Source organism: Gallus gallus, chromosome 5 (assembly GCF_016699485.2).
Source record: "Gallus gallus isolate bGalGal1 chromosome 5, bGalGal1.mat.broiler.GRCg7b, whole genome shotgun sequence".
NCBI classification, from domain to species: domain Eukaryota; kingdom Metazoa; phylum Chordata; class Aves; order Galliformes; family Phasianidae; genus Gallus; species Gallus gallus.
The window spans coordinates 23,011,878-23,039,494 of NC_052536.1; the positions used below are offsets into that span (position 1 = coordinate 23,011,878).

Genomic DNA, 27,617 nt, shown 5'->3' on the forward strand with positions numbered 1-27,617 from the left:
TCCCAGCTCCAGGTGTGTCTGTCCAGTGGGGCAGCTGTGGCACAACTACAAGAAACAGAGTAAGGTTGCTACGCTGCCAGCCACAGCACGCAGAGAGGAACGTGAGTATAAATGTGAGTATGAGATGCCTGCTGTGTGAGTAACTCTGCAAAGTACTGTCTGCGGAGGCATCGGGCTGGAAACAGATGGAGGAAAAGAATGAAGTATTGCGTGTTTGGCTCTTTCCTGACAGCAGTAGCCCGATCAGGGCTGGGCACCCACACTGCTGCCTCCCTGTCCTGATGAGCAGATGAGTCAGTCATGTATCTGCCCAGGGCTGCCAGGGAGTAGCCAAGCGGCAGCAACGCTTATCTCATCCCCATGGGCCAAGCGGGAGCCAACTGTTGGCTCCCTGTGAGGATGAGCTGGTTCTGCTTACCCGGCGGCCAAGCGATGTGCAGAGAAGCACAGGCCTGTGGGGTACATCAGTTTGTTATAGGGGTCACTAACTCCTTGATGTGCAGCAGGCTTTGGTTAGGACTACGCTCCTCGATCTACATATGGTTAACCAAGTTTTCCTGTTGGAAAACAACTGTAATTCCTGGTTACATTAGGAAGCTATTTGGCTGGTAGAAAGACTTCTACGCACAGTGATCAGTGCAGCATAACAACAAAGGAAACAAATACTGGATATGAGGGTAGGAGGAGAACAGAGAGCACTGGAGCTAAAACCACACCACCAGGAGCCCTGGCTGCATGTCTTGCAGTCTGAATACGTTGGTTCTGATGTTAACACTTGTGTTTCTACACCAGTATGCTGCTTTTCAGTTGTTAGTACTAATTGTGTGTTATTTAAGGCTCGTGCTAAGAGCTTTCCAGTACTGCCAACTCCTCTTCCTTATGTCGGCTTTATTCAGCATGACTGGTGAGGAGCTGTCAGCCGTATACAGGCTGAGGTGTTCCTGGCATCAGTTCACAAATGGTGGTTTGCCTGTGCTCCTTAGGTCTGATTTAAGAATTTACCTGCTGCCATTTACTGCACGGTATTTCACACCTACAGTTGAGGGGGTTACTTAATATTTTTGTGAGACCTTTTTATGTGGACGGTGCTTTTGCCTGTAGTCTGGGAGTTCACAGGCTTCAGCCTGATCTTCCACCCCTGGGACTGTGCTGACCCACTGTAATGGGGTCAGTGTGGTTTATACGATGACTGTACAGCAGTATCTCAGTAATCAGTTCTCAGATGCCAATCTCTGGACTTTGGTCAGTGACCCTTCACTGCTGGGGCTGTGCAGCAGTAAGCTTTGCCCTGCTCTGGAGGAGTCTGGGAGCAGTGGGTCTGTCCCTGATGGTGCCAGCAGGACATAGATACTACGTGCAGCCGCACAGACCATGTTTAGCACAGTGTAAATAGTGTTCACTGCTGAGTGTGTTTTCATGTGTAGCTGCCTTGTGCCTTTAGGGACGCTATTCAGAAGAGATTTCTTTTTTTTTAGTATGTAGTGTGTCTTTAGTATGTAAAATGTCACTCTTGGGACAGTACGTGACTGGTCACAGCCTTGGTGACAGCAAAGATTGTGGAGGGCCTTGCTGTAAGGCCCAGATCCGCCACGATGGTTTGTGTGAGTTTGCTGGCAATCACTGCTTCTCACACTGTGCAGCACCTTTTCTCAGCGCATGAAGTGATGCTGATAAATACACGTACATGCACACACGTACCGTACGCAGCTCAGTAGCTGTAAGGTTGCAGTGGGATACTGGTTTCTGATAAGACTTATTCAGTTATCCTTGCTCCCCAGGCTGCAATACATCCCTTCATGGGAACTTGCATATACTCAATCACTTCTTTTTTTTTCTCGCCTCTTCCTGTCTTTATAATAACCAGACACCCTTTATCCTTCAGCTTGAATCAGCACTGCCTGTATTTATGCATCCATTTTTACCATCTTGCTGTTTCTCCTTTGAAGGGCAGATGTCAGCACCTCACATGGCATCATGCATTATCCGGGGTTAACTTTAAGCAATGCTGTACACGTGTTGCTGACTACTCTAACTGTAACGCAGTGGTGCACTGCACCCGCTACCCCTGGCAGAGGCGGGCAGCTCTGCCCATGCAGTTTCCTGGAGGAGAAAGACTGAGGGGTTGGGACCGTCCCAAACCTGTCAGCAGATGCGGAGGAAAGCGCGTAACGGAGCAGTGTGGCTGTCCATTGCTTACATAAAAGTTTTATTGGAAATTCTTTGAATACTTGAAGTACAGCGGAGACTATTTCCAAAACAATACAATTTAGGAGCCTTTTCCTTCACCCAAAATATCTGTAAAGCAGCAGCTATACACATGCTGTCCTCAGCACAGACTTGAGCAGACGTCTGCTAAAATAAGCAGCCCCCGTAACGCAATCTGTAGTAGGCTACAGCAGCAGCTAGATCTTTCCTGAAGCTGAGCATTTACACAGTGGTCAGAGAACTCGGAGCCTAGATGTAGCAACTACGTGTTGAAGCTGAGGAATGTCCAGAAAAGAGGCACATAACTCAGCCCTAGAGAATAATCTCTTTATTGCTATGGTCATCCAGCTCAACACCAGCAGCTTACATAGGCTAATTTCCAGCCTTCCATAGAAAAGAACTGCCACACTGAAGTTCCGCTCTATGAGGTGCGGGAGCTGTAGCAACACATGAGCGCGAGTATTTGGCTCGGGGGACCTTCTGGGCAGGATCAGCAAAAAGGGCACGCTTTCTGCCACCTCCAGCTACAGCTTTTCAGCGCGCCCAGAGGCCAGCAGGATTGCTGGCTAGATAAAGTCCAACCTATTCTAGTCTTCTTCCCTGAATACAGTGCAAACCAGCACTTTACCCCATCTCTGCTGCTTGGCAGCTCAGATCATACAGCTTTCCCACGCGCTGGCTGTAAGCTAAGGGAAAGGTGGCAGCTCACAGAGGGGCGGTCGCTACTTCATACAGGGCAGTAGGGACCAACCTGTGAGCAGAGATGAGAGCCAGGTGACACTCTCAGTCCTTGTGTTTCTGCACCCTTCTGATACCCATTCCACCTGTAAAGCAAGGTGGCTCTGGCTGTATGTACACAAGTATTTATCAAACCCCATGTAGCTTAAATCATTCTGTGAGCCATTTAGAAACTTCTTAAAAACGTCTGTGCATCTGGTTTTGCAAGTAGTAAGCGGTGTCTGTGTGAGGCTCCAGAAAAGATGGACTGGGTGAGTTATCTGGCTATGTTCTGGTGGGTGCTTCTTCAACACAGCTATAACCTGGAGCTTTAGAGCTCACCTGTCCTTCCATGGAACGCACCTTTTAACCTGAAAGCTGGTAAAGTTCAAGCACTGCATTGCTCTGACCTTACAATAAGCTCTACTCTGAACTTGGTTCCTTGCTCTACCAGTGGGCACAGAATTAGTGTTCTAGAGAGGAGATGGGCTTCCCCGGCCATCTGCTAAGCATCTCTTACAATTGAGAATGCAGCACAGTTGAAGAAGCTGCCACGTTGCACTGACCTGAAGGCTGGTTACTCAACCACTCTAGGGAAGCGAAGATGGTTCCTCGGTGTAGAGGGAACACCACCACTTCTGTAGGAAGGGGGAAAAAAGTGTATTGGACAGTAAGGGGCTTTACAGTTGCTCATTCTAGTTGCACTTGGGAGTAGAAAAATGAACCACAAGAAGACCAACCTTCTCTAAGTTTCTGCTTAGTGTCACCGTTTCTCCTCCTGTCCTTCTATCAGACGAAAGACGTGCAACGGCCTGATCAACCCGAGTGCTGCCAGCCACTCACACTGCCATTAGCCAGCTCATTACAAAAATAAAATTTCAGCTCATCGAAAGCCAGCTGATTAAAAAGTACCATAAGCTCCCAAAAATGTGCTTCTTTAAAGAAGCTGCCTTCTGAATGGCTGAAGAACACTGCAAATTCATCCACACCTATCAGAATACAGCTTTTAAGTCCCTGCCACTCCACTACACTGATGTGTGCATTTCATTCTATCAGTGGGCCCTGACTGGATGAAATGGAAACACAGTCCCCAGAACAGAGTATTATATTAGAATAATCAAGTCTGTCTTATAAAATAAATATCTTGGATATTTTCCTGCAAAAGGAGACTCACTGGACAGGCTTCCATGGCACACATGCTGTCTGCAGTGATCCGGGCAGAACGACCCGCACAACTACATGAAAACAACATATTTAAATATAGGTTTCTGTAAAAGCAATAAATATTTCTCAATTCTTAAGATCATCTATTAACCATAAAGCAGGAGAGTTTGCGTGGGTTAGAGGAAAGAATCTCAGACTACGACTCCTAATTACATAACCCTAAAGAAATAGGATTCCTAGTATTTACAGTTACATTTCAAAAGCAGAGACTACGAATTCAGCATCACAGCTGCTACGTACAGGCTTGCCAACACAGTCAAAACTGGTAAACTCAACATAGCTGAGTGTCAGTACACTCAGGAAGGAAATGTGGAAAAGCACTTCTGTAGTTTCACTCCTGCTTATCAGCGAGCCGTTACAGAAGGCGTCGCACACGACCGTGTAGAGACTCAGTTCCTTAGAAGCAGAAAAACAAAGGTAACTTGTATTACACAGGTCCCAAAGCCGATGTCTCTCCCTGTGCTCCGGGCACTCACACTGAAGTCAGGCTGAAATGGCCCATTCTGCGGAATGGATGTCCTGGACATAGAGCTGCTGATCTGCTGAACTCACAGACCTTAGAAATGACCCAAAGCTCTCTATGCTCTAAGGGGATCAAAGACTGTAGGAAAAAAATGTCAGTTAGCAAGAAGCTATGTTGAGGGAACTCACACCATAGGACTTTTGGAGGAAGAAGATGGCAATTTTTCACACGGCCCCTCCACACAGAACAGACTGAAGAGAAAATGGGTTTCATACATTGGAGTTTGACTTCCTGTGTACCTACTGGTCATAAATTCAAGACTGAATGCGAACGGGAAGAGCGGTCCAGAACTATGCAATGGAGCAGCTGAGGAAAACCAGCAGATGAGCTGTACCTGCTGTTGAAACAGCAGTCAAAGAAAGCTCACTTGATGGAAGGAAATAGTCAAAGCGAGACAAAAGGCAGAGCAGGGGTGACAGATATTTGTTGACATCGTTCTCCATGATGCCCCGAGGAGGAAGAACTGCTGCAGCAAAACTGGAAAATCGCTTCACTGCAAGGTTTCTACAAAGGCATCAAACTCTTTGACATTTTTCTCATGGACTGCCAGCTTCTCTGGTAACGAGTCCTGGAGGGGCAAAGAAAGGTGCAGATCAGTACTCATTCACAACAGACAGACAGTACATTTAAAGCGTCCTTGTAAGGCAAAAATTCCTTTTCTAAGCAATCCAACTCCTCTCCACCACTCTGGCCTCCCCCTCCCACATGCACAAAACCAAGAGTCCTCTGACAGGATCCAAACAGGGACCCTGGAAAAGGCACTCTGATCAGAGCGTGTTCTGCAGAAGAAGTGCACTGGGGCTTGGCCTTGTGCAGATGCACCAGGATTTTACTTGTGTGCAGACTGCAAAATCAGGCGTAGTTTGTCACTAGGCCTTACAGACCAGAAGTGGGATCAGTTTTGAGGGAAGTTTTGGGAGTTTGAATGATAACTACAGCAAGCATGTGGTAGCAGCTTTCAGCTTGAAGAGAAACACAAAAGTTTCAGAGGCTCAGGTGTGCTATAAACAAATCTGCATTTGCCTGAAACATATTAGCGAGGAACGCCCCTTGGTCAGATTCTATAATGTATGATTCCCACAGACAGAAGTTGTATGGTTCCATACCAAATCCTCTGCCATGGACTGAGCTCCTATGTCAATGGAGAGGCTGCTGAGTTGAGGGGGGTTCTGAAACTCCCGGTAAAATGTCCCCAGGTCCATTGGAAGAATGTCATCTTTTGAAAATGCTGGTTTCTAGAAACAGAAACACCACCGTCAGTTCTTCTTCAGAGACCTCTGCTTCCCTTTCGTCATAATCTCAGATAAAGACACTACTTGCTACCAGTAAATATCTTGGTGTTACAACTGCTGTTGTAGTAGTGTAGATTAAATAACTGAATGGCTCCAGCTTTAGCCTTACCAAGGCCAAGATTTGTGTTTGCCTGAACACTTGGAAAGGAGCATTTTTGTGGAATCTGGTTCCTTTAAGCATTAGAGAGGACAGATGGCCCAGGTGTTGGTAGGAACTGGATTAGTTAATTGGTAGCTGCTGGTATCAGTGCCTCTGTGGTTTGGGGATTGCTGGAAGTCTGAATCATGGGTCTTTTCCCTCCTGTGAAAACGACTTTTATGTCATTTACTACTGTACCAGTACCCAAAGCCCACCCAAGACGTAGGTGATATGTGAGAATGCCGATCAGGGCACTTACAAAATCAATCATAACAAAGTCATCGTGGGTGTTCCCTGCGCTGCTGCCACTGGAGCCCTCTGAGTGTAAGCTGCCTTGTAAAGGAGATTCAGTTTCTGGGGAATCAGGAGGATTGACCTGCCCAAGAAATTGAAGACGGTGAGTAGTGATGTTATTTATGAACTCATTTGTTTGCATGTTTTTATGCTGTGTGGGCAGTTAGGAGGCTGGACGATAAGCACATGCTGCAGTAGCACACACATGTTGTTTGCATACCAAGAGACCCCAGTTCTGGGTTTCAAGCAGCTAGTTCTTTCCTCAAAATAAACACTAAAGTGTATTCAAGAAAGGGAATAGCATGGATATTGCATGAGGGATGCTCAGAAGGCACAAATTATTCCTTGGGAAGGGGCTTACCATGGGGTCGTTATCTTCCAGCTCAACATTCTTGGGAGCAAACATAGCAAAAGGAATGTCTAAGTTGGCCATGGTCACCTGAGGAGATTCAGCAAACAAAATTTCACTAAGAGGCTCTGCTTACCCAGCACAGCAAAGGCTACTGAAAGTCTCTGTCAGGTCTACTAAAAATTGCCCAAGATGACATCATCAGTTTGGCAGGATGCTGACAACCTCATTTAAGAAGACATAAAATAGGTTGTACTCAGTTGATCTAACACAGACAGACACTCCACGTACAACATCTTATATGAGACAGGCAAGGGTCAATGCTGCTACACATTCAAACAAACCCCCTTTGCCCATCCAAAGGGCCTAGGAGAGGGCTTAAAAACATAGTTAAAGCAGCTGTAGCAACTGGACATATCACTAAGCTGCCCTAGCTGAGCTTTCTTAATGCTTACTTACTTGCAATGCACTAGCCTACTGCACATCCCTTCAAGGAAAGGAGGCTTGCTGCCAGCTTTGTGGGATCATTGTGGACTATGAAGTCTCTCATACTCAGACTGGGTGTTGGCAAAGTGGGGCAAATTCAACAGCTGTCACATCCCAAAAGGATATTATGAAAAGTATGCCTCTGACAAAACCGCAGGCAAATGCTGCAGGCAGAAGTATGCACCCTCAGTCTCCTGGACTGCCCTGGCATAGGGCTGCTTTGTTTCCTCTGTGTATGAACAGGTAGGAGAGGCAGTATATGCTTGTGAGAAAGTTGTCTGCTAGTTACCTGGTTAATAGGTTTGTTGACAAAAGCTCCCACCTTCCGGATAAAGATAGTCTCCAAAAGGTCATGCGGGGAGCCACATTTCCCTTCACTGCTGTTTGATACTGTTTCCGTGTCCTCGCTGGGAAAGGAAGACAAACTAGTGACTCACTACATAACCAATACAGGCAAATAATATACTCTGAAAGGCTCCTCCATTTTTCTGGGTTTAATCCCAGTGTTAGAAAGGAGAAAAACAGAAATCATTTTCCTTTCTCCTCAGTTATAAGCAGAAAAGGGGAGTGGGACACCTGTGGAATCAGATTTTTGCTTACATCTGGAACAAAACTACTTAGTTGAATGAAAAGGTGCTGCTGACTGAAACAGCCTTTTCTTTTTTTGGAGAGAGACTTAACTTCAGAGTGTGCATGTTCAGAGCTGTTCCTGTTCATTGCCATTATTTTTTCAGTAAAACAATCACTGCAAGGATCTTCAGGAGGCAAGAATGCTATCATTCACTCTGGCTACAGAGGTAGCAGTCTAATGCATCACAACAGCCAGAGCCAGGATTATTAGTTCACTAAATGGCCGTTAGTTATTTCTCTGGCCTGTTTGCTTTCCTATCGCAGGCACTTGGAACTTTAAAATAACCAAAGAAAATGGTTGAGTCTTCTGGTAAGAGGACTATTTCCATAATGTACCCAGGAAAAGTGCTAGGAAAGCCCTGGTCAGATAAAACCGCCAGCTGTTTCAGGGGGAGGAAAAACAACAGTTATGCTAAAACCAATAGCTAAAAAGGGGAAAACAATTTTATCTTAACAGGATTCTAAATGGGTTAGCACTAGTGGAGGGTCATCGAAAACCAACCTACCTACTGGAAGGAGTAGCTGCTGAGTAGTGGACTCCATCTAGTGGGGTGCACATCCTCTCTTGGTCAGCTTGAGTGCCATGTGCTGGCTGGCTAGGAACTGGGGGAACTCCCCCCTCTTTGCCTGGACCGATCAACTTAGATGGAGAGGAATGATTAAGTTAGACAACTCCAAAGCAGCTCAGCAACACAGTGCAGTACAGAGCAGATTCCCACATACTAGGATTAAATCATGTTTTTTGGCATATGACTGGGCTCTCACACCCATGAGGCAGCAGGTGATGTCAAGCAGGTGACCATCTCAGTACAAGCTCGCTCTTGTTCCCTTCCTACTCCTCTCCACTTCAGGCCTGTCCTACACAGAAGAACTGTTCTACACAACAGAACAGAACTCATTGTGTCTGATAAATGGATGCAAATACACCAAAATGGACTGTCAGCATGCCCTGCACCTAGGTTACAGAGCTGTGCTCAGAGAGCTACAATGGAAGCAGCTCTGTCATGCAGCCAAGGCTTGGAGTCAGTGGCACATCAGTGCAGGCAAATAGGTTGGATTTGGTTTTACAAACAGGTTTGACATCTTTTAGGCATTTCTCTACGTGACCCCTACCCTACCCCAGTACAGTCAAAGATGCTGAGGAGACAACTCTTAGCTCCTGTGCAACTTGTGCTTTCCCTGTACTTAGCCTAGATTCTTTTCATTCCTGACAGACAAGACACTAATGCATGCACTAGTTTCAAGGCCTCCCTCAGGTGGAGAGATGGCACAAGAGGGTTGCAATACCAGTCACGCTTGTTCTTCTACCCTCTACAAGTACCTGGTGAGGGTGTGCAGCATTCAAGCCACCAGCAAAGAGTACAGGATACCCCATGTCAGCTGATCCAACTCCCAGGGCAGCAGGCTGATAGGAAAGACGAGAGCTGGAAAGCTAAGAAAGAAGAGAAGAAAAAAAAAAAGGGGGGCAAGGGGAGAGGAGAGAGGAAGGGAAGGGGACGTCCCATGGTCTGAATAATCATCAGTCACTGAAGGAGGCACAGGAGAAGTCAGAGGCACAGCACAGTGTTTCAGGCTGGCAGAAGGATGCTGGTTTTTCATCAGTCCCTCATGAAAGTTATTATTTTAAAAAGTTGATATTGTAGGGGACCAAATTTGGGCTTTTTCATAAACACGACTGGTTTCCCACGCAGACAGGAGGCTGTGAGGGGTATGCCTGACCTCTGACATCCAGTCACAGGGAAGCTCTGCTCAACAGCCTTGTTTTGCATACTTAAGAAGCTAATATTTAAGTGTTTTTATTTTTTTCCCCCAAAAAACAAATAAATGCATTATCAGCTGTTGGCACCCACTCCCAAAGCATGTTAAAATAAGCTGATCTTCATAGTCTGTTCAGTTAGCTTCTGCCAAAGAATACAATGCTCAATAAGCGCGCTACATAAAGAGAGAAGTGGGAAGCTAACCCTTCTGAGATTGCTGTAGGAATGAAGTGCTGCAAGCAGTGAAACCCAGAAGTTCCGTGTGCACTTAATTTCCCTAAGTAGAAATCTAACCGCATTAAATAACTTTTTCCTGCTTTGGCTGTCTTGGCCTCAAGAGGAACGCTTCTCAGGGCTCTGCATGTGATACCCAGGCAGTGCCAACGCTGATGTAATCTGCAGGAAACTGAGTGGTGTGCAGCACTTTTATTCACATGAGGCTAATTAAGCTGAATGGAGCAATCTCTTTTTAAAGAAAAGCAGGTACAATATTATTATTTTTCTCCTAGAAATGTCCAAACAACTCGACTCTTTCTGAAGAACTCATGTTCCTTTGAAGGTTTTTACACTCATCTTCCTGTACGAATTCCTTATGGAATTCTAGGGAGTGGTACTCAGATATTGAAGTGGTAGCTAAATGCTCTTTCGTGTAAGGTACTTCTTTGTCCATTGTTGTGAGACACTTGCACAGACATGAGCAATGTGACTTTAGAGAGGCCTATAAGGTTTGAGTAGTAAGAAGAGTAAACTCAGGTCTTTATAAGGCGTTATTTGTAACCTGGAAGACAGGTGGAAGTGAATTTCTTTTATTTTTTTCTCCTTCAAATTAACAGCACCTCTGTTCTAATCCAGGAAAAGTTCCAATTAATGACTGTGCAAGTTTTAGAGCCACTGACCGTTAAGAAAAACACTCAGCGCTGTGCCCTTGCCTCCTGTGTCTTTGACTAACAATTAATCCTTGCAGCTGCTGTTGTTTATTCGAGGGTGTTTGTCCTGTCTTTGGGAGACCTTCAGCTGCAAAGGCATTTAAGCAGCTGAGTCTCATTGAAATTCATACAAGAGAAACACCCAAGTAGATTTGGTTCCCAACAGAGGTAGATAACATTCACTGAAGTTGGGAGGACCTCCAGTATTAGTGGGACCAAAATTTATTTGTATTTCTATTAAATTAGGTATTTCTTCTTTAAGAGTAGAAAAACAGTTTGCCTTTACACCTTTTGTTTCCTCTGTCCTTTTGCTCTCTCTGTCAGAATGCATACAGCCCTTCTTTGCCAACGACAGGCTGTGCTCTTCACCACCTCCTTAGTGTTATGGCTGCAGGCAGGGCTCCCACCTCAGAGGTGGGGAATGCTAGCTCCTTCTCAACCTGACCAGCCTGAAAATTATGCTGTGCCTTTTGTTCTTTTTTAAACTCACTCCAGCGAAGTCCTTTTAAAACCTTGCTGAAAGTTCCTCTTTCTCTTGTATCCTCTGAGTTTTACACGCTGCTTCATGCAGATCTGCTGTTCAGCACGAAGACTGCAGGTGACTTTATATCTAGAGCACACTGGTTTTGCAAACTGTTACATTTCCAAATAACATACCTGTCCCATTTTAGGTTGACCAGCCTTTCCCATGCACAACAAACATTCTGCTTTGTCAAATGTGTACTTTCCTGTATTTGTTCAGTCATGCCAGTACTCTCTGGCCACGTATAACACGTTCTATTGGCAACTCACTTGATGTGAAAAGGCCAGCCCCATCACTGGGACCTTCAAGGTGTCCGTCACCACAGGAGGAGGGGTCTGAAAATGTGCCTTTGTGACAGTAAAAACACACTGTGCACAAACACAGACGCACAGAGGAAACAAAGAAAAGAAAGAATGAGAGAAGGGGAGAGAGAAAGAGAGAAAAGGACTTCAGAGAAGAACTATAAAGAGTTGGATGAACTGAATGCTAGCGAAGAGTGTTTGGCTGCAGCAGCCATGCCTATACATAGAGCAGAATATTTCAATATTGCCAGAAACATGTTCATTTATAAAGAATTGACTACTTTCTGGTCTCAGGGAACGATTCCACACAGGTAGTATTTAAGACTCCAGTGAACACTGACAGAAAGTAGCTGCCAGATACAGTCCCACAGCTAATAGAACAGTTACCAGCCAATCAGCAAGGCCAAGGCCAAGTAGTTACCAAAAAAAAAAAAGGTAAAAACAGTTTTACTTTTGGAATGTAGAAATAACATTGAGTTTGATTACTTTCCACCTGTATGAACACACTCCTAGTCTTCCAGCATTTGGAAGGGCAGCAGATTGTATTTCTGCATGTCTGTGCTGCAGCCTTAGACTAAGGAGGGACCAGACTAAGGGGAGATTCAAACATACTGATGGGAAGAGAGAGCTCCTTCACCAGAACTGACACCAGAAGTAAATGCTGTCTTAGAGAGTGCTAATGCAAAAGGGGTAACCCAAATCTGGTTCAGTCACATTCCTTATACCAATTATTCTCCTACTAGCGTGGCTTTATGAAAGTTTCATTTCAGGGTACTATCTGAGGCCAGATTTTACATTTGTGATACTTCAGAAATACACAATGGATATGCTATACAAGCTGACGGGGAGAAAGTAACGCTCGCTGCCTCGTATCACACAGTAGGCTAGGCCTCATTTCTAGTGGGAAGGCAGGCAGAGACAGCCTGTCTATACGCTGTCTACACCACACAGTTCCCTGTGTTCTCCTAAGTGTTAAGTTGTAAGAAAAAGACGGAGAAAGAAACCAATCTGTCAAACAGCCAGTTCTAATTGTTGTAACGAAGACTGGCAGTTGTTTATAAATAAGCAAACAGAAGCTATGAGCCATGTAAAAAGCAAGAATGTAGGCTCATGATTGATGTGAATCCTCAAGGTTCATCTGGTTTCAAAAAGCTTTTTCCCTTCAGTGACAGTAAAACTTCATGTTCCCTGGGGAAAGGCCAGCTTCACTGTATTTACAAACATTGGTACTGTTATTTAATGCTGTCACAAGCAAGTTCGTGGAAATTTCCTCATGAAGCCTACTGCGTTTAACCTGCTTTGTGAACAGGCAGAATACAACTCAGCCACAAACACACCTCCTGAGCTGTGTATCCCAGAACAGGAAAATCTTTATTCTGTCAGACTTACCGTGGGCGCCTGCTGATCAGTTCAACACTGCCTAATGCCCTGTCACTCAAAAGCCAGTTGGTGTAAAAATGCTTCCTAAGAGAAGCTCGTTTCTGGCTCATCCATTCAGTAGAACACGTTCTACTAAACCAATCATACTAATTCCTCTGAAGCAGAAGAAAGTCCCACAGCATATTCTTTCAGTTTGGAGTGACATTCCAATTATACTTCTTTCTGCGTTTTACATGCAGAGGAAGAGATTTACAGAGTCTTTAGATTGTTTTTAAAATGCAGTAGAGCCATCTGCTTGGCTGAACAGCAAAGATCTTTCTTGAATATTTAAAGCTATAGGTGAACAGCAAATGCCTAAGCCTTCCAAGTACATAATTGTGGAGTCAGATACATATGGACAGTAGAAAAGGGAGAAATTTGAGTTGCTGTTTTGCAAAGTTCACAAGGCATTTGTTTTATGTATATTTTAAAACTGAAACTTAAATAACATTGGCATGGGTAGGTAGAAGTATAGGGAATTAAATTAATTCCCTAGTTCAATATGATGACCCATTTCTCTACTGATACTTACTCCTGCTCCCCCATCTAGTTCTAGATGGTCTAACTAATAAGGCTTTTGTCTTCTTCCTGCTTTTCCATTCTGCAGCCTGAAAAATATGACTGTGCCATAAACGTTTTCCTGATATTTCAGTATTTGTTTCTTGGTGTCAGCCTGTTACCTCTACTTATGCTGCCTGACACTGATCTCTTGAATTCCTCTGTTTGTAGTATCAGTACGTGCATGTATCTAGTATACTGCTGTCGTCTTCCAGTGTATCTCTGTTCTTTCAGTCTTTCTCAGTAATTCAGTCTTTCTAGTCCTCCACCATCTTGTTGAAATCAGTATCTAATAAGGTTTTACCCAGAGTACAACCATCTGAATAAGAAGCTTACAAATTTTAATTAGTGTCAGGAGGCTGCATGTTTGCACAGTAGTTGATGTAGAAGTACACACACTACACTATCAGTGATGCTTCTGCCTAGGAATAAAAAGAGCTTGTTTTCTCCTACCTGAGATGGAGGAGAGGTGGAGAATGATGTAGTACACACTTCTTGGGAATCTTCTACTGAGGGGTATACTGCACCATTGTCTTCACCAGCTCTAAAGTAGCAAGAAAACAGAAACATCCAAACTGGAAATATTCCACGTAACAAACAAATAGCAAAACACACTGGGACAAACGCTGCAAGGAGGCTGTGAGTATTTGGTGGAGCTGAAAGGAGAATTTTGAAGGGCTCTCATAATCTACTTGGCAAAACTGAGGAAAAGAGGGCGTGGAAATGTTATTTTGCCCAGGATTATCCAAAGGGCTTCTCTTCTACCCTCAGATAGAAACTTCCCTCTATGATTTTTATTTGTTTATTTATTATACCAAAGAAAGATTTTCTTACACCAGTCAATGCTACTAGCTTTGGTGTTTACAGAACCATTGTCAAACAATACCACTGGTCCCAGTTTGAGTGCCCTCACATGAACTTCAGAGATGACAAACCTCGCATCTACAAAGAGAAATTCACCTTTAATCTTTCCCCATTGGATGTGTCTGGAGCTGCATGCCTCTGGGTAGTTCAGCAGCAAGATTAAGTGCTACCCTTCTAAACTCACAGAGACAGTCAAGGTTTAACCTTTTTTGCATCCAAGTGCTTCCGTAAAGAATTTGGCAATATCCCAGGGCTTGCTGCACTCGGTACTCTAGACACAAAGAGAAATGTTGCCTTTCCTTATACGCTTGACTAAATCAGTATGATCGACCCTAATCCTCCAGTCTCCCTTCCCATGCAGTCAGTGGAAAAGGCTCTGTGTTTGGGCGTAATGATGCCTTCACCATTGCCCATGACTTCTCTCAGCGTTTCCTCACCTGTAATTGCAGGGATGCATGGGCGAAGAGCTGGGATAGGGGCGGTCCACAAAGTGGTCAATGATAATCCCCATGATAGGAGGGGTCCTCTCAAACTGCCTGCAAGGCAACAAGCAATGGTGTTACTGTAAGGCTGCTTTTACTCTTTACTATATCCCAGTTCATGGTATCCTCAGAGAACCCTAGTGTCTGCTAATGGGACCAGAGTATCTTTACAATTCACCTCTGCAACTCCAAGCATGCATTAGCAATTTGGAGTTCCAGCATCTGACTCAGGGCAATCCAAATACTCCATTTGCTGCAAGGCATTAGAGAATATTCTCCATTAAGGAGAATTTCAGCGAGAAGGGGTCAGCAGAAGGGAAAAATTTAGGGGCTCACAGTGTGAGAGGTTTAATAGTACGTTACTGTGAAAGTTTCTGGCATTATCTCCTTTTCTTACCTGGTTGACATGAAAGCAAGGTTGATTCTGTAGGCACAAGACAAAGTGATGGTGCCCACTGGGGTACCCACTGTCCCAACACGAACTGTTTGAAAACCTACAAAGTTAAAAAAAAAATTATTATCAGTTTTACTGATTACACAGAATCTGATTATTTATTTTCGTTACTGTTTTATTCTGTGGTCTTATTTCTATAGTATTTCCATTATCCCTTACAATCTGAACTCCAAATATGAACACAGAGTCTGTAACAAAGCAGCACCAGGTTGCCTTGGTGGGATGCTTTATCTACAAACTCCTGATGTTACTTCCTCTCTTGGTTTGAGATACTATTCTGAAGTGCTTCTTGAGCCGGAGTAGATCACTGTCTCCTTTACTGGTCCTGCTCCTTATAAATGTACCTCCATATTCTTATTTCAATTCTGGGTCAAACTGGCAATCACTCTAGATTTTGCCAAAGCACCACATTACACCTGTCACTTTATGACACAACTCTTCACTGAGCCTCATAGAAATATTGTGTAAACCTCAGGTTTTATTCTGTTTGTGGCACTCAGGAATAGTAACAAATAGCTCACCAGTATGGAAAATATTTCCACTCTAAATTCTGCATATTGCCTAACCATACCTTCTCCCAAGCCGCTCAGTTGTACTTCACCAAAATATATCCTGTGGGAAAAGAAGGGAAAAGCTATCAGGTCCAGTGGGGACATAATGCTGTACACATCCACGTTCCCTATTTAATTTTACAAGTTGAACAGTTGGAAGCACATTTCCTTTTTGGGAAAAAAACTATACATAGTGGCTAGAATGGCCACATCAACCTTCTAGCTATTTCAGAGGAAGACATGCCACATAAAAAGGAAAAGAAAAAGGCAGCTGAGTCTAACAAAGAATATTTCTTTAAGCATTCAACAGCTCAGAATGAGTCCAAAGTTCTCTATCACCTTTCAGGAGTAGTCAGATCCAAATAATTTGAATTTATTGTCACTAATTTCTTTTTACCACATTTACAGCTGCCCTATGCAATTCCAGAGTTGCGGATGTGGAATTTCACATTCCACTTTACCTGTACAATATCACGTATTCATGGCCTTGCTTTCTTGAGAGTCTGTAGGCTGGAGTTACCCTGGTTATAGCAAGCAAAGACTTCAGTAGTAGAGACAGTCTGTTGTATACTGTGTATGAGACTTTGATTTCTTTGTCACACCTACAGAACACAAACGAAAAAGTTAGTTATTTGTTCCTAATAAGAAAGTAAATTTTTAACCAAAATGAGTCTGGGTGAATTGTTTTACATCAGTTTTATTGCCAAAATAAGATCTCAGTGCTCAGCTGAGAGCCCTGCTTCAATTTAGTCACCTGCTGTAGATGTACCTGCTGAAAAATGCCATGCAGCTCTGTACTTGGCAGTAACATATTTACAGTATTAGAAACTTTTTGAGTTACTGAGCAGATGAACTCTAATTCTAATGAAAGAATTAAAAAGGAACAAATTTACTATTTTATTTTCTTGACACTAATATTAAACAGCTTAGCAGCTGCACTAGACAAAGAGAAGACCTCTGTGAAATGTCACAAGCCGTACAGCCAATTATGTGCTCATTCATCAACATGGACTGAGTATTGCTCAGTTTCATCAGCCAAAACAAACAAAAAGGTGGTGTGAAGAATGTACTTACTTCTCATTCATTTCTAGACACCAGATTTCTAGCTCCATGGAATCCCCCTGGATCAGAGAAAGATGGCAAACAAAGGCTCATTTCAGTACACAAACCTGTTCATTAACAAACATCTCATTAACAATCAGCATTAACCACTCTTCTCAGAAAAGATGTTTCTCCTGGTTCCCCCTTTCTTAGGGTGCAACGATAGAAAAAGGTGTGTTGCACCTCACTGCAGAACTTGATCACCTGAGGAAATATTGTCCTCAGAGTAGCTAAGCATCTCATGGTTTAAGAAATTAGGTTTTGCTCTTTCATCATCTATGTGTTTGCCCCAAGATTCGCAGTGAATTGTTTCTGCTAAACAATACGTTTTATTAGCACACTGCCTAACTTCCTAACTGAAGATGCTTTCACATTATCTTGAGGTAAAGGGTAAGAACTATGCAAACTGAGCTGGGATTAAAGTAAAAAGTAATAATAATACTAAATCAGCATCTGTTTTAACTATGTTCTCACCTCTGAGGTTTTAAGAGAAATCTCCACACACATAGACCGTCCAACAGCGGGTAGCTGTCCTGCCAAGGCTTTCTTTGCTTCATGAGTAACCTCTGGTATATCTTTGATGGCCAAATTGAACTGCAGAATGAAAGAGAAGGTTCATTTTTTTGCATTTCTTTGAAAAACTGCCTAATAGTACACTGTAGCAGATTCATAGGCCCGTATATAATGTACTAGGTCCATGTTCATTGAAATATTTATGAAATAGAGAATCCCCAGATTGGCTGAGGCTTTTTATATTTGCAGACATTTCATTGACTGCTAATTCAGATGTTCTTCTTTACCCTGCCGTATCCTTGTTCCCTCTCTCTCACTCGCATCAGATGTTCACCCACACAGTGGGGCCTTGAGTCTCTCCAGTTTTAACAAAGCCCATTACTATACAGTCTTGAATTGCAGAGTTGCAAACTTGTGACAGAGAGGAACTCATCACCCCTTCTCCAGCAAATCTTGGCAAAGTGCCTTAGTCAGCTGGCAGGAGTTGCTGAGAGGTATCGTTCATCTCTCTTCTAATCAGCCCTTCAAAAGCCCTGAGTGACGTGCTGCGTGTCAACAAGAAAAAAAAGGCCAGTCAACATAATCAAATCTAGTAGCTATTATATGAATAGTTATTATGGGCTGCACAACGCTGTAAGAACTGTATTGTGTTCTCAATGCCAAAAATAAACAACAAACGAGAGAGTTTATGGAGCTGCTTTACAAAACATGGCTTTACCCAGTCGGAGCCTGTTGGGGAGGACGACGATCGGGTACAGATTTTCTCTCCAAGTCGGGCCTGGACAATTACTTGTACCGTCTGAAACAGAAAGGACACGATTCACGTTGGGCTCAGGAGATCAGCAGAGACCTCAGCTCAGAAGCTAACGGACAAATTCCAAGTGAAAAATAAAAGGGGTCACCAGAATGCAGGGAAGCAGTCTGCTATGCTAATTCTCAGGTATAATCAAATTATTATATATAACGGGTAAACTTATTTCAGATAGAAAATGGCTTTAAGCTAATGTTTCTTTGTAATAACATGAAATGACTAACTCAGTTTTCTGATCAGGAGTTGTACAGTTTTCCATACCACTGAATCAAAATTTATAACCATGTCCTAAACCTGGACACTACCACAAGTGAATCTGTACACTTCTAGGATGATAAAAATCCATTGTCAGAGTACCTGCAATCGTCTAGCAAGGCCAAGCAGTAAAATATAGGTACCGAGCCAGGCCAAATGTTATAGTTATATATCAGCATAATTCGAAAGAACATTCGGGTATTATTGGTTTTGAATGCAATATAAAAATGTAGATAGGCTGAAAAGGAAGTTTAGAGCCCAACAGAAGTTACCACGTAAATGTGGGATGGTTAGGTGTGTTGATGGGAGCCCAGTGCTGACAGAGGTGTGATGTACCTCAAACTGATCCTATGGCTTTTTTCTTAAACAAGAAAAAAAAGAAAGTTTTATGTGCAGGAGAAAAAATTACCTTTAGAGCAAAAAATTTGATGAACTTGTCCAGGTCCTTCCTGTCCTGCGAACTGAGATCAGTGTCCATTGCATATGGCAGTCTGAAATACAGTACAGGCACAGGAATGAAGTCTTCATTCAGCTTTCTGTTTGGATTTTAAGATTTCAAAATATTTTGCCATTAGAAGCCACCTTGAGAGCAATAATAAGCACCAAAAGCCTTGGCCTGTCAAAACCCTAACAAGAGCTTTGAGGGGCGTACATGATGTTTAACCTCATGTGAATAATATATCCGGTCAATGCAAAAGCTGCTGAGAAAGAAGTAACAAAGGGAGGTCACAATTAGAGTACAATCTCTCTAATTTTGCTAGCTTAATTAAAAACAAACAAACAAACAAAACACTCCAACACCACACTGGGGTCTGTACCAAGCCATCTATCAAACACAGCAGTAGGGCTTCAGATAAAATATATTCTCTGTTAACTGCATAGGACAAAACCAAGACAAACTGTTTTTCTGGGTAAATGTGGCAGTAAATCTGTACAGCTGCAAATCCGCCCACAAGCAACTGAAAAGATGTATTTTTGCCAGTGGAGGAACCACAATTCTACACGCGCTTCTCTCGAAAGCCTCTGATGACAAATACTCAACCTCCCCCAGTTACACTGGCTTGCTTGTCAAAGGGCTAGGAATGGTTTCAGCAGCTCTCTGGAGCTTGCAGGCCAAGCTGCTAATCAGATTTCTGTCACATCACATCACATGGTCCGGGAGAAATAATTTTCTTTCAGTTTCTTCACATGTAGGTTAATAATCACATAGAGACCACGGGGAGGACTGCCTTAATGAGCAGTTTTAATCAATGCTTTTTACTCATAAGCCTTCAAAGTACTAATTCATTCTTAACTCCTGTTGCTGGTTTTGTTCTGAGACAGCTAACCACCTCGAAGCAGCTCGTCAGACATCACACGTATGGAGCAAGCAGGAGCACTCAGTGCTCAACCTTCACGCAGGGGTGGCACTGCAGCCCTGAGAGGGGCCAGTCACCCCAGACATCCACAGAACACCAGACAATCATTAATGACTCTGCACATCCACAGCTTCTATTCAAAACAGCCCGACCAACAGAAGTAAATGTCTCTCTTAAGTCATGCTGCTACATAAGAGTACTGCAACTTCCAGAGCATTTTCCAGAGTGCTGCTTTCTGAATGACTCAAAAAAGAAAGCTGGGCACCTACACTGGTGGAAAGTTCCAGAGCTACATTCGTACTGCACCTTCCCATACTCTACTGCTTTAATTACAAGTCATGGTTTGATGTGAAATCTAACAACATAAGCTGTAGATGCACTATCAGATTATCCTTCGGGTATTTTAACCTCCTCAGAGCGTTTCCTGTGCTTAATGTCCACCAGCCAGAGACTGCACGTTCCTCTGTTGCAGGAGGGATGCAAAAGCAAGCTGGTCCTTGGAGCACCAGACGTTTCATGATGCACCACTCTAACGTAGAAAAATTAAGCTTTTTGTATAGACCCTTCCCACTGCAAAAGAAAAGTGAGCTGTAGTTATTCTTTTGACTTAACTGAGCAAAGCACTGCAAGGGAGGAGGAACCGAGATCCACAACACAATTTGGATCACATAGCCAACAAAATACTGCATTAAAAAAGTGCATCTTTTTCTCAGCAAAGAGAATACTGAAATTTACATCCAAGAGTAAACAAATCAGCTTTTAATGAGAAAAGAAGAGATAGCATTTATTTACAGCCCCTGGAGAAAGCTACAAGGAAGCGCTACATCCTTATGGTGCAGGGGAGCTGTCAAAGATAGCACTTATGTTTTCTTCATGGGACTGAGAAAAAAATCTGGATATTGACTTGCAAGATATTAGAAAACTAATGAAAGATGTTAGGCTCACTGGTCTGTTAGGAAAGGAAACGAAGCATCAACACGGTGCTTTGTGCACTGTAATGGATCAGTTCTAACAGTTCTAAATAACTCTAGAGGGGAGAAAAGCAGCCCTCAGAGACATACCTCAGATGCAAGGTTCAGAAGATGAGAGCTTTACAGTTCTGCCCTGCTCCACCTGAATCAGGATTCCTTCTGCAAGATCCCAAGCTTTCTATAACATCCACAAAATGTTTGGAGGCTCATACTCTCACCTCAAGCTCCCAACGCCGTAACAGCTGAGTCACTGGAGCCTAATGCATAGTAGCAAGCATTGGGCAGGATTTCATGTCAGGGAGCTGTAATTTCAGGGACAACTATCACCTTGGAACTCCGCCCCTGGCACACCCAAGGCCTGGCATTGGGCAGCCTGCACCTCCTCGTTTGTGCAGGGATCCTCTGATGGTTATGTGTGACCTGCTGGGGCTGAGACAGTGCTCACCTTTGGGATCACTCTTGGAAAAATCAAGACTAGAACCGCAGCAAACATTTTATTTACAAAAATGCCTTGGTACCCTCAGGTTAGCTGCTGCTGCCTGACCTGAACGTGAAGGAAACTTGGTGAACTTGTTTCAGCCAAACTCATCCAACTCTTCAGTCCTGTAGGTTGTGATGCCAGCAGGGTCCTTGCTAAGTGCCAGTCACTCAAGCAATGCTCTACTCTGGGGGAACGTGATCGAATTTTACACAGAAAAACAAGCAGAAGGAACTGACCTTTGGTCTCATTCACAAATCCACAGATGACTGATTCCCCCTCAACCAAAGAATTCCTTAACAAAGCAGAAACCGCGCTACTTGAACCTTGCACACAGGCTGCTCACAGGTAAACCAAGCATCACGGCCACACAGCTTTTGGCTTTGTTGCTGCCTTCTTACAGCGTCCACTTCCACGCCCTATTTATTCACGCATTTGTGTCTACTTTCCTCTAAACAGAAAAGTCTGAGAAAAACATTCAAAGGACAAATGCTACATGTGGCTTTTTTAGCTAAAGCTTCACTCTTTCTTACAATGCTGTGAGGCAGTGAAGAATATGAGCCTTACCCAGCAGTCAGATATCTGAGCATTGTCCCTTACACACTCTATTGGTGGTTGCAGTCTCCTTCACCAAGAAGGGCACGTGAACATGAGGTGATGGCACTTCATCTGCATGATGCAACAGGCTGCAAGAGCCGTCCCCTTCAATCACTGCTCCAGCCCCGAGGACAGCTCCCAGCATGCCGTGCCCACTGCCAGCAGCCAGGCTGCACGCAGGCACTTGTAGCCGTGCCACAGAACAGGTGCACAGCAGTGCTTGTGAGCACCTGCATTACCATACAGCTTTCATGTCTGGGAATTCATGTGCGTGAGTGTTTGATACACAAATGAGAAAGGAGACGGAACACCTGACACATAGCGGGCATTAGCGTTAATGCTGGGAAAAGCATATACAGGCTGCTTCCATTACGTCTCTCCGCTGAGACTTCACCCTGCGTCATGGCTGCTACAACTTTAACTCATCATGCTCTCCTTTATTTACCAACACTAAATAGTTATTCAAGGTTTCCATCCCACAGTGCCACAGAGACACTGAAAAGAGCACGAGGTAGTGACAGCCCTGCCCATTTCTAAGGTGGGCTGCTCTCAGCCCAGTTCTCATTTTCCCATTGTCTGACCATGCCCCTGCACTGCATTCCTCACTCCCACTGTTTTTTCAGCACTCTTTCATACACACAGGACTCAAATCCAACATCTGAGTGTGTCCTGTGTGAAACTCCAGAAAATCTTTGTTGAATCATTCAGGTAAAATGAACATGAAAGTTTTGGAAGATTTTAATAGTGTCTTTGATAACAAGGCTTGGGTGCCAAGGGAGTTTTCCTAGAAGATCTCCTTCAATGACCAAGAAGTGCCAGTGCAAGCAGGTATTTTCAGCGCATTAATAAGCAACTATAAAAAGCTCACAATGGAGACATCAGCTCCAAGGCCAGGCCTGTGAGTCAAGCTCTACACAGACTGAAAGTTAATCTCCACTGCAGTTACTGGAAGTTAATCTCCCTTTCCCCTTCTTAGCAGGTTTGCTGAAAACCCGGGGAGAAGGGAGGGAGGGAGAAGGGAACAGTGCTAAATTAAGGTGTGCCACACTCATTCTTGAAAGTATGAGCTAAAAAAAAAGATATATCGACAAGCAGATCCTAGGAGGAAAATTGATGCATATGATACAAACATTCAAAGGCTTTGTAGTTCACTGTATGGTTAAGTTTTGACTACTAAAGACTCATTTTTTTCCTGCTGATCAGAACTCTGTAACTGATAAACGACTTCACAGTTTAGAAAGTGCCTTACTAAAGCCAGCCCTGCCAGCTCCGCCTGCTTAGAAACAAGACGGAGTAATTCCTGTTGACCGGCAGTTACATTCTGTACTTCCCTGAGCTCTAAAGATGTGTCAGCACAAAGGTCCGTCCCGGCACTGCGTGTCAGGCTGAAGTGCATGGGCTGGAACACAGTGTGCGGCTGCTGCATGCCCCGTGCCACGGCACCATTGTCACGTCTCAGCTCGGTGTCTGCACGCGGTCGGGAAAGTTGGGCTGATGTAACCCCAAAGAAACCTGGTCCTGCCGGACGTCCGGCTGAGCGCAATGCCTTATCCCTCTCCGCAAACAGGACGGTTTCACTACGTCAGGCCGCTCCTGCGATCATCTGGATTTGCCCCAGACATCGTCTGTGTGGCCAACCGCGGCTCAGCGAGGCAGCAGTGCCTCTTCAGACAGGGGCGAAGGATGCGGCCGCCTGTAAGCCCCCCATCCTGTAAGGCCGCCCGCCCCGAGACACCCTCACGCCGCACGGGAAACAGGCAGCGTCGAGGGCGCAGTGCGCAGCAGGCGGAGGGAGCCGGGCCGCCCGCAGGCCGCTCCTCTCGGTGCCCCCGGGCAGCCGCAGGCCGCACGCACCACCAGGCCCGGCCGGGCCCGGCCCGCCGCCGCCTCCGCAGCGGATCCCCGAAGCCGGAGCGCGGCGGCCCCCACGCCCCCCGCCCCTCCGCCCCGGGCCGGTACCTGCGCGGGGGCGGCAGTGCTGGCGGCGGAACGGCTCATCCCGCGCCCAGGCCCGGCTGCCCGCCCCGCGGGGCCCCGCTCCCCCGCCGCGCTCGGCGTCCCCCTCAGCGCCCCGCGGCCGCCTCCCGCTCGGTCCCGGCGCTCGGGCTGCTCCGCCTCACAGCCGCGGCCCGCGCCGCGCCGCCATCGTCACCATCGCGGCCGCTGTTTGTTTTCATCCGCTGCGGGCGGAGAGAGGGAGGGACGGACGGACGGAGGAAGGGAGGGAGGAGGCGCCTGAGCGTCCGCCGCCGCACTTTCCACACGCGGCCCTCGGCGGCCCGGCCCCGCGTGAGGAGGGAGGCGCGGCGGGGAGCGGCGGGCAGCGCACCGCCCCGATCGCGGGAGGCCGCGGCGCGGCGAATCTGCCGGGCGGGCTCCGCTCCTCAGCGCCGGGCGGCGGCGGCGGCGCCTCTGGGTTGGGCCCTGCGCCGCCCCGGGCTTCCCGGAGGCTGGGAGCCGCCCCGGGCCGGTAAGGGCTGGGTTCTTCTCGGGGTTCCCGGGGCTTCTAAAAAGCGAGGAATAAAAAGAGTCGCCGCGTAACCCGAATAAAAGGAAAATGGGGACGGAGTCCGCAAGGCTGATGGTTAAAAGCCGTGCTGAGCCTCCCTCCCGTTTGCCTCGTGCAGGTGCAGGCGCTGGGACGGGCGGCGTGACGCGGCCCCCGGGAGCCCTCGGCCCGTCGGCATGGCCGTACCCATCGCGGTGCTGGACTGCGACCTCCTGCTGTACGGCCGCGGGCACCGCACGCTGGACCGCTTCAAGCTGGAGGACGTCACGGACGAGTACCTGGTGTCCACCTACGGCTTCCCCCGGCAGTTCATCTGCTACCTGGTGGACCTGCTGGGAGCCAGCCTGTCCCGCCCCACGCAGCGCTCCCGAGCCATCAGCCCCGAGACCCAGGTACTGGCCGCCTTGGGCTTCTACACCTCGGGCTCCTTCCAGACGCGCATGGGGGATGCTATTGGCATCAGCCAAGCCTCCATGAGCCGCTGCGTTGCCAACGTCACCGAGGCGCTGGTGGAAAGAGCTCCCCAGTTCATTCACTTTCCTGAGGACGAAGCGGCGGTGCAGAGCCTGAAGGATGACTTCTACGCGCTGGCGGGCATGCCGGGCGTGCTGGGAGTGGTGGACTGCACCCATGTGGCGATCAAAGCGCCCAACGCCGAGGACCTGTCCTACGTGAACCGAAAGGGCCTCCACTCCCTGAACTGCCTGATGGTGTGCGATGCCAGGGGGGCCCTGCTGAGCGCTGAGACTCACTGGCCCGGCAGCATGCCCGACTGCAACGTGCTGCAGCAGGCAGCCCTTACCAGCCAGTTTGAAAACGAGCTGTACAAGGATGGCTGGCTGTTGGGTAAGTCAGTTCTTCGTCTTGCTTTCTGTTGGCTCCTCATGGAGTACAGGGCCTCTCGGCATTGCTGGTAAGCTTACTTCTGAGTGCCTTGTAGATTCCTTGAGGCTTGAGATTCGGTTTGGACTATCCTCTTGGAAATCCATAACAGTAACTTCCAATCTGTTTTATTTACTCCGATTATTGTGTATTCGTTTCATTCATTCGTATTTCAGTATTCAACACCTACCTAAGCAGAATTATGCAATTATAAATTCATAGAATCATAGAACGGCTTAGATTGGAGAGAAACTTAAAGCTGATCCAGTTCCAACCCCCTGCCATGGGCAGTGTCGCCACCCACTACATGAGGCTGCCCAGGGCCCCATCCAGCCTGGCCTTGAATGCCTCCAGAAATGGGGCATCCACAGCTTCTCTGGGCAGCCTGTTCCAGCACCTCACCACCCTCTGCGTAAAACATTTCTTCCTAACATCTAACCTAAATCTCCCCTCTTTTAGTTTTAAAGCCTTTCCTCCTTGTCTTATCACTACCAGTCCATGTAAAAAGTCAGTCTGCCTCCTTAAAAAGATCCTTTCAAGCACTGGAAGGCTGCAATAAAGTCTCCCCAGAGTCTTCTCTTCTCCAGGCTAAACAAGTCCAGCTCCCTCAGCCTTTCTCTATCGGAAAGGTGCTCCAGCCCTTTGATCATCTTCATGTCCTCTGGACCCACTCCAACAGCTCTGCATCCTTCCCTGTGCTGGAGGCCCCAGACTTGGACACAGTGCTCCAGATGGGGTCTCACAAGGGCAGAGTAGAAGGGGACAGTCATCTCTCTCTCCCTGCTGGCCACCCCTCTGTTGATGCAGCCCAGGATACAGTTGGCCTTCTGGGTTGCAAGCATGCACTGCTGGCTCATGTCCAGCTTTTTGTCCATCAGGACCCCCAGGTCCTTCTTGACAGGGTTGCTCTCAATGAGCAATTCTTCCAGCCTGTACACGTATCTGGGATTGCCATGGCCCAAGTGCAACACCTGAACTTAGCCATGTTAAACCTCATTAGGTTTTCATGTGCCCACTTTTCAAGCCTGTTCTGGTCCCTTCCTCCTGTTGTGTCAAGGGCACCACTCAGCTTGGTGTCATCAGCAAACCTGCTGCAGGTACCATTGATCCCACTGTCTGTATGATTGATAAAGATGTTGAAGAGCACTGATCCCAAGATCTGGGGGAACACCACTTGTGACTGGCCTCCACTTGGACATAGACCCATTAACAACAACCCTCTGGCTATGACCATTCAGCCAATTTTTTATCCACCACCAAATCTACAATCCTAGTCCAGTTGTTGTACTTTCACTGTATTATGTATTAAAGAGATTCTCTTACAGCTATGTCGTGTTCTTCCAAGACTTCCCTTGGTAAACCAGAATGTCTTTATTTTGTTGTCACATTTGTAAACCAGAGTTCTCGGTGCTCCTTCACGTTTTCTATTTTAGCCAGAGAAATATGTTATTCTATAAGGAAACTGGGGGGCAAAGGTCTGGAACTGATGGTGAACTGTAGGTCTGTAACCTGTGCCCCTTCCTTTCCCTGCCAATAGGTGACAGCTCCTTCTTTCTCCGCACCTGGCTGATGACCCCCCTGCACATCCCTGAGACACCTGCGGAATACCGCTACAACATGGCGCACTCTGCCACACACAACGTCATTGAGAGGACATTCAGAACCATCCGATCGCGATTCCGCTGCCTGGACGGGTCCAAAGGCACCCTGCAGTACTCCCCCGAGAAATCCAGCCACATCATTCTGGCCTGCTGCGTGCTTCACAACATCTCCCTGCAGCACGGGCTGGACGTGTGGTCTGCCCCTGCGGCGGGGCACGTGGAGCCAGCGGAGGAGGAGTATGAGCAAATGGAGTCAATGGACTCTGAAGCCTGTCGTATTCGTCAGGAGCTGCTGCTCACCCATTTTAGCTAGCGCTGTGGCAGCAGGAAGGCTTCTCACTGTTCCTTTGGGAAGATACAGAGACCGGCATGCCTCCTCCTCTTGAGCTGGTCAAGACTAAGGGACGTGAGACAAGGAGAAATTCTGTTCGTTTCAGGGGGCATTCTCTTCATCTCCTCACAGGCATCATTCATTGCTGAATTGTTGCTGTTGTGATTCTTATATAGACACCCCTTTCTCCTAGTTTAGAGGACGATGACTGTAACGTGAGATTGGTGGAGAAACGTGGAAAATGGTGGTGATAACGATGACAAATCTGTAAGCCTCACAGTATTTTACAAAGCAACAGTTCTGTGCCAATTTGTAACCCAAACCACTTGCAATTGATTTTTGAACAGCATTTCACACGCATTAAACCTCCCTGCGGGGCCATGTCTGAGTTCATAAGGGGAGAGGGGCACGAAGATTTCTCTTTGGTTCGCAGGTATAAATTCCTACTAAACGCCAGCCTGCAGCCGTGCCCACCTCAGGGCCCAGCGGTTCCTCCGGACGCTGGCAGTGGTCTT

General features: G+C 46.2%; 2 protein-coding genes across 17 annotated transcripts; one reads left to right on the forward strand and one right to left on the reverse strand.

The window, feature by feature from the left end:
* Positions 1-2,189: 2,189 nt before the first annotated feature.
* On the reverse strand, positions 2,190-24,893 carry ATG13 (autophagy related 13). 15 transcript variants are annotated; one of them, XM_015287226.4, is made up of 18 exons: positions 23,739-23,967; positions 18,785-18,866; positions 18,028-18,108; positions 17,271-17,390; positions 16,770-16,816; positions 16,157-16,297; positions 15,716-15,756; positions 15,088-15,184; positions 14,646-14,744; positions 13,798-13,888; positions 11,335-11,433; positions 9,181-9,264; positions 8,366-8,499; positions 7,519-7,636; positions 6,756-6,833; positions 6,360-6,476; positions 5,776-5,904; positions 2,190-5,237 (listed from the first exon to the last, which is right to left on the reverse strand). In XM_015287226.4, the coding sequence occupies exons 2-18, from the start codon at positions 18,851-18,853 to the stop codon at positions 5,160-5,162; spliced, it is 1,623 nt and encodes a 540-aa protein (XP_015142712.1). In that variant the 5' UTR covers positions 18,854-18,866; positions 23,739-23,967; the 3' UTR covers positions 2,190-5,159. The 15 variants fall into 15 exon arrangements, with proteins under 15 accessions (XP_015142712.1, XP_015142708.1, XP_015142709.1 ...); XM_015287222.4 differs by having other exon boundaries at positions 9,181-9,291; XM_015287223.4 differs by having other exon boundaries at positions 9,181-9,291; positions 20,795-23,861.
* Positions 23,319-27,483, forward strand: HARBI1 (harbinger transposase derived 1). 2 transcript variants are annotated; one of them, XM_015287246.4, is made up of 3 exons: positions 23,319-23,474; positions 24,407-25,134; positions 26,708-27,483. In XM_015287246.4, exons 2-3 carry the CDS (start codon positions 24,465-24,467, stop codon positions 27,082-27,084), a joined length of 1,047 nt encoding a protein of 348 aa, XP_015142732.1. In that variant the 5' UTR covers positions 23,319-23,474; positions 24,407-24,464; the 3' UTR covers positions 27,085-27,483. The 2 variants fall into 2 exon arrangements, with proteins under 2 accessions (XP_015142732.1, XP_015142731.1); XM_015287245.4 differs by lacking the exon at positions 23,319-23,474 and adding an exon at positions 24,121-24,249.
* The last annotated feature ends 134 nt before the right edge of the window (positions 27,484-27,617 follow it).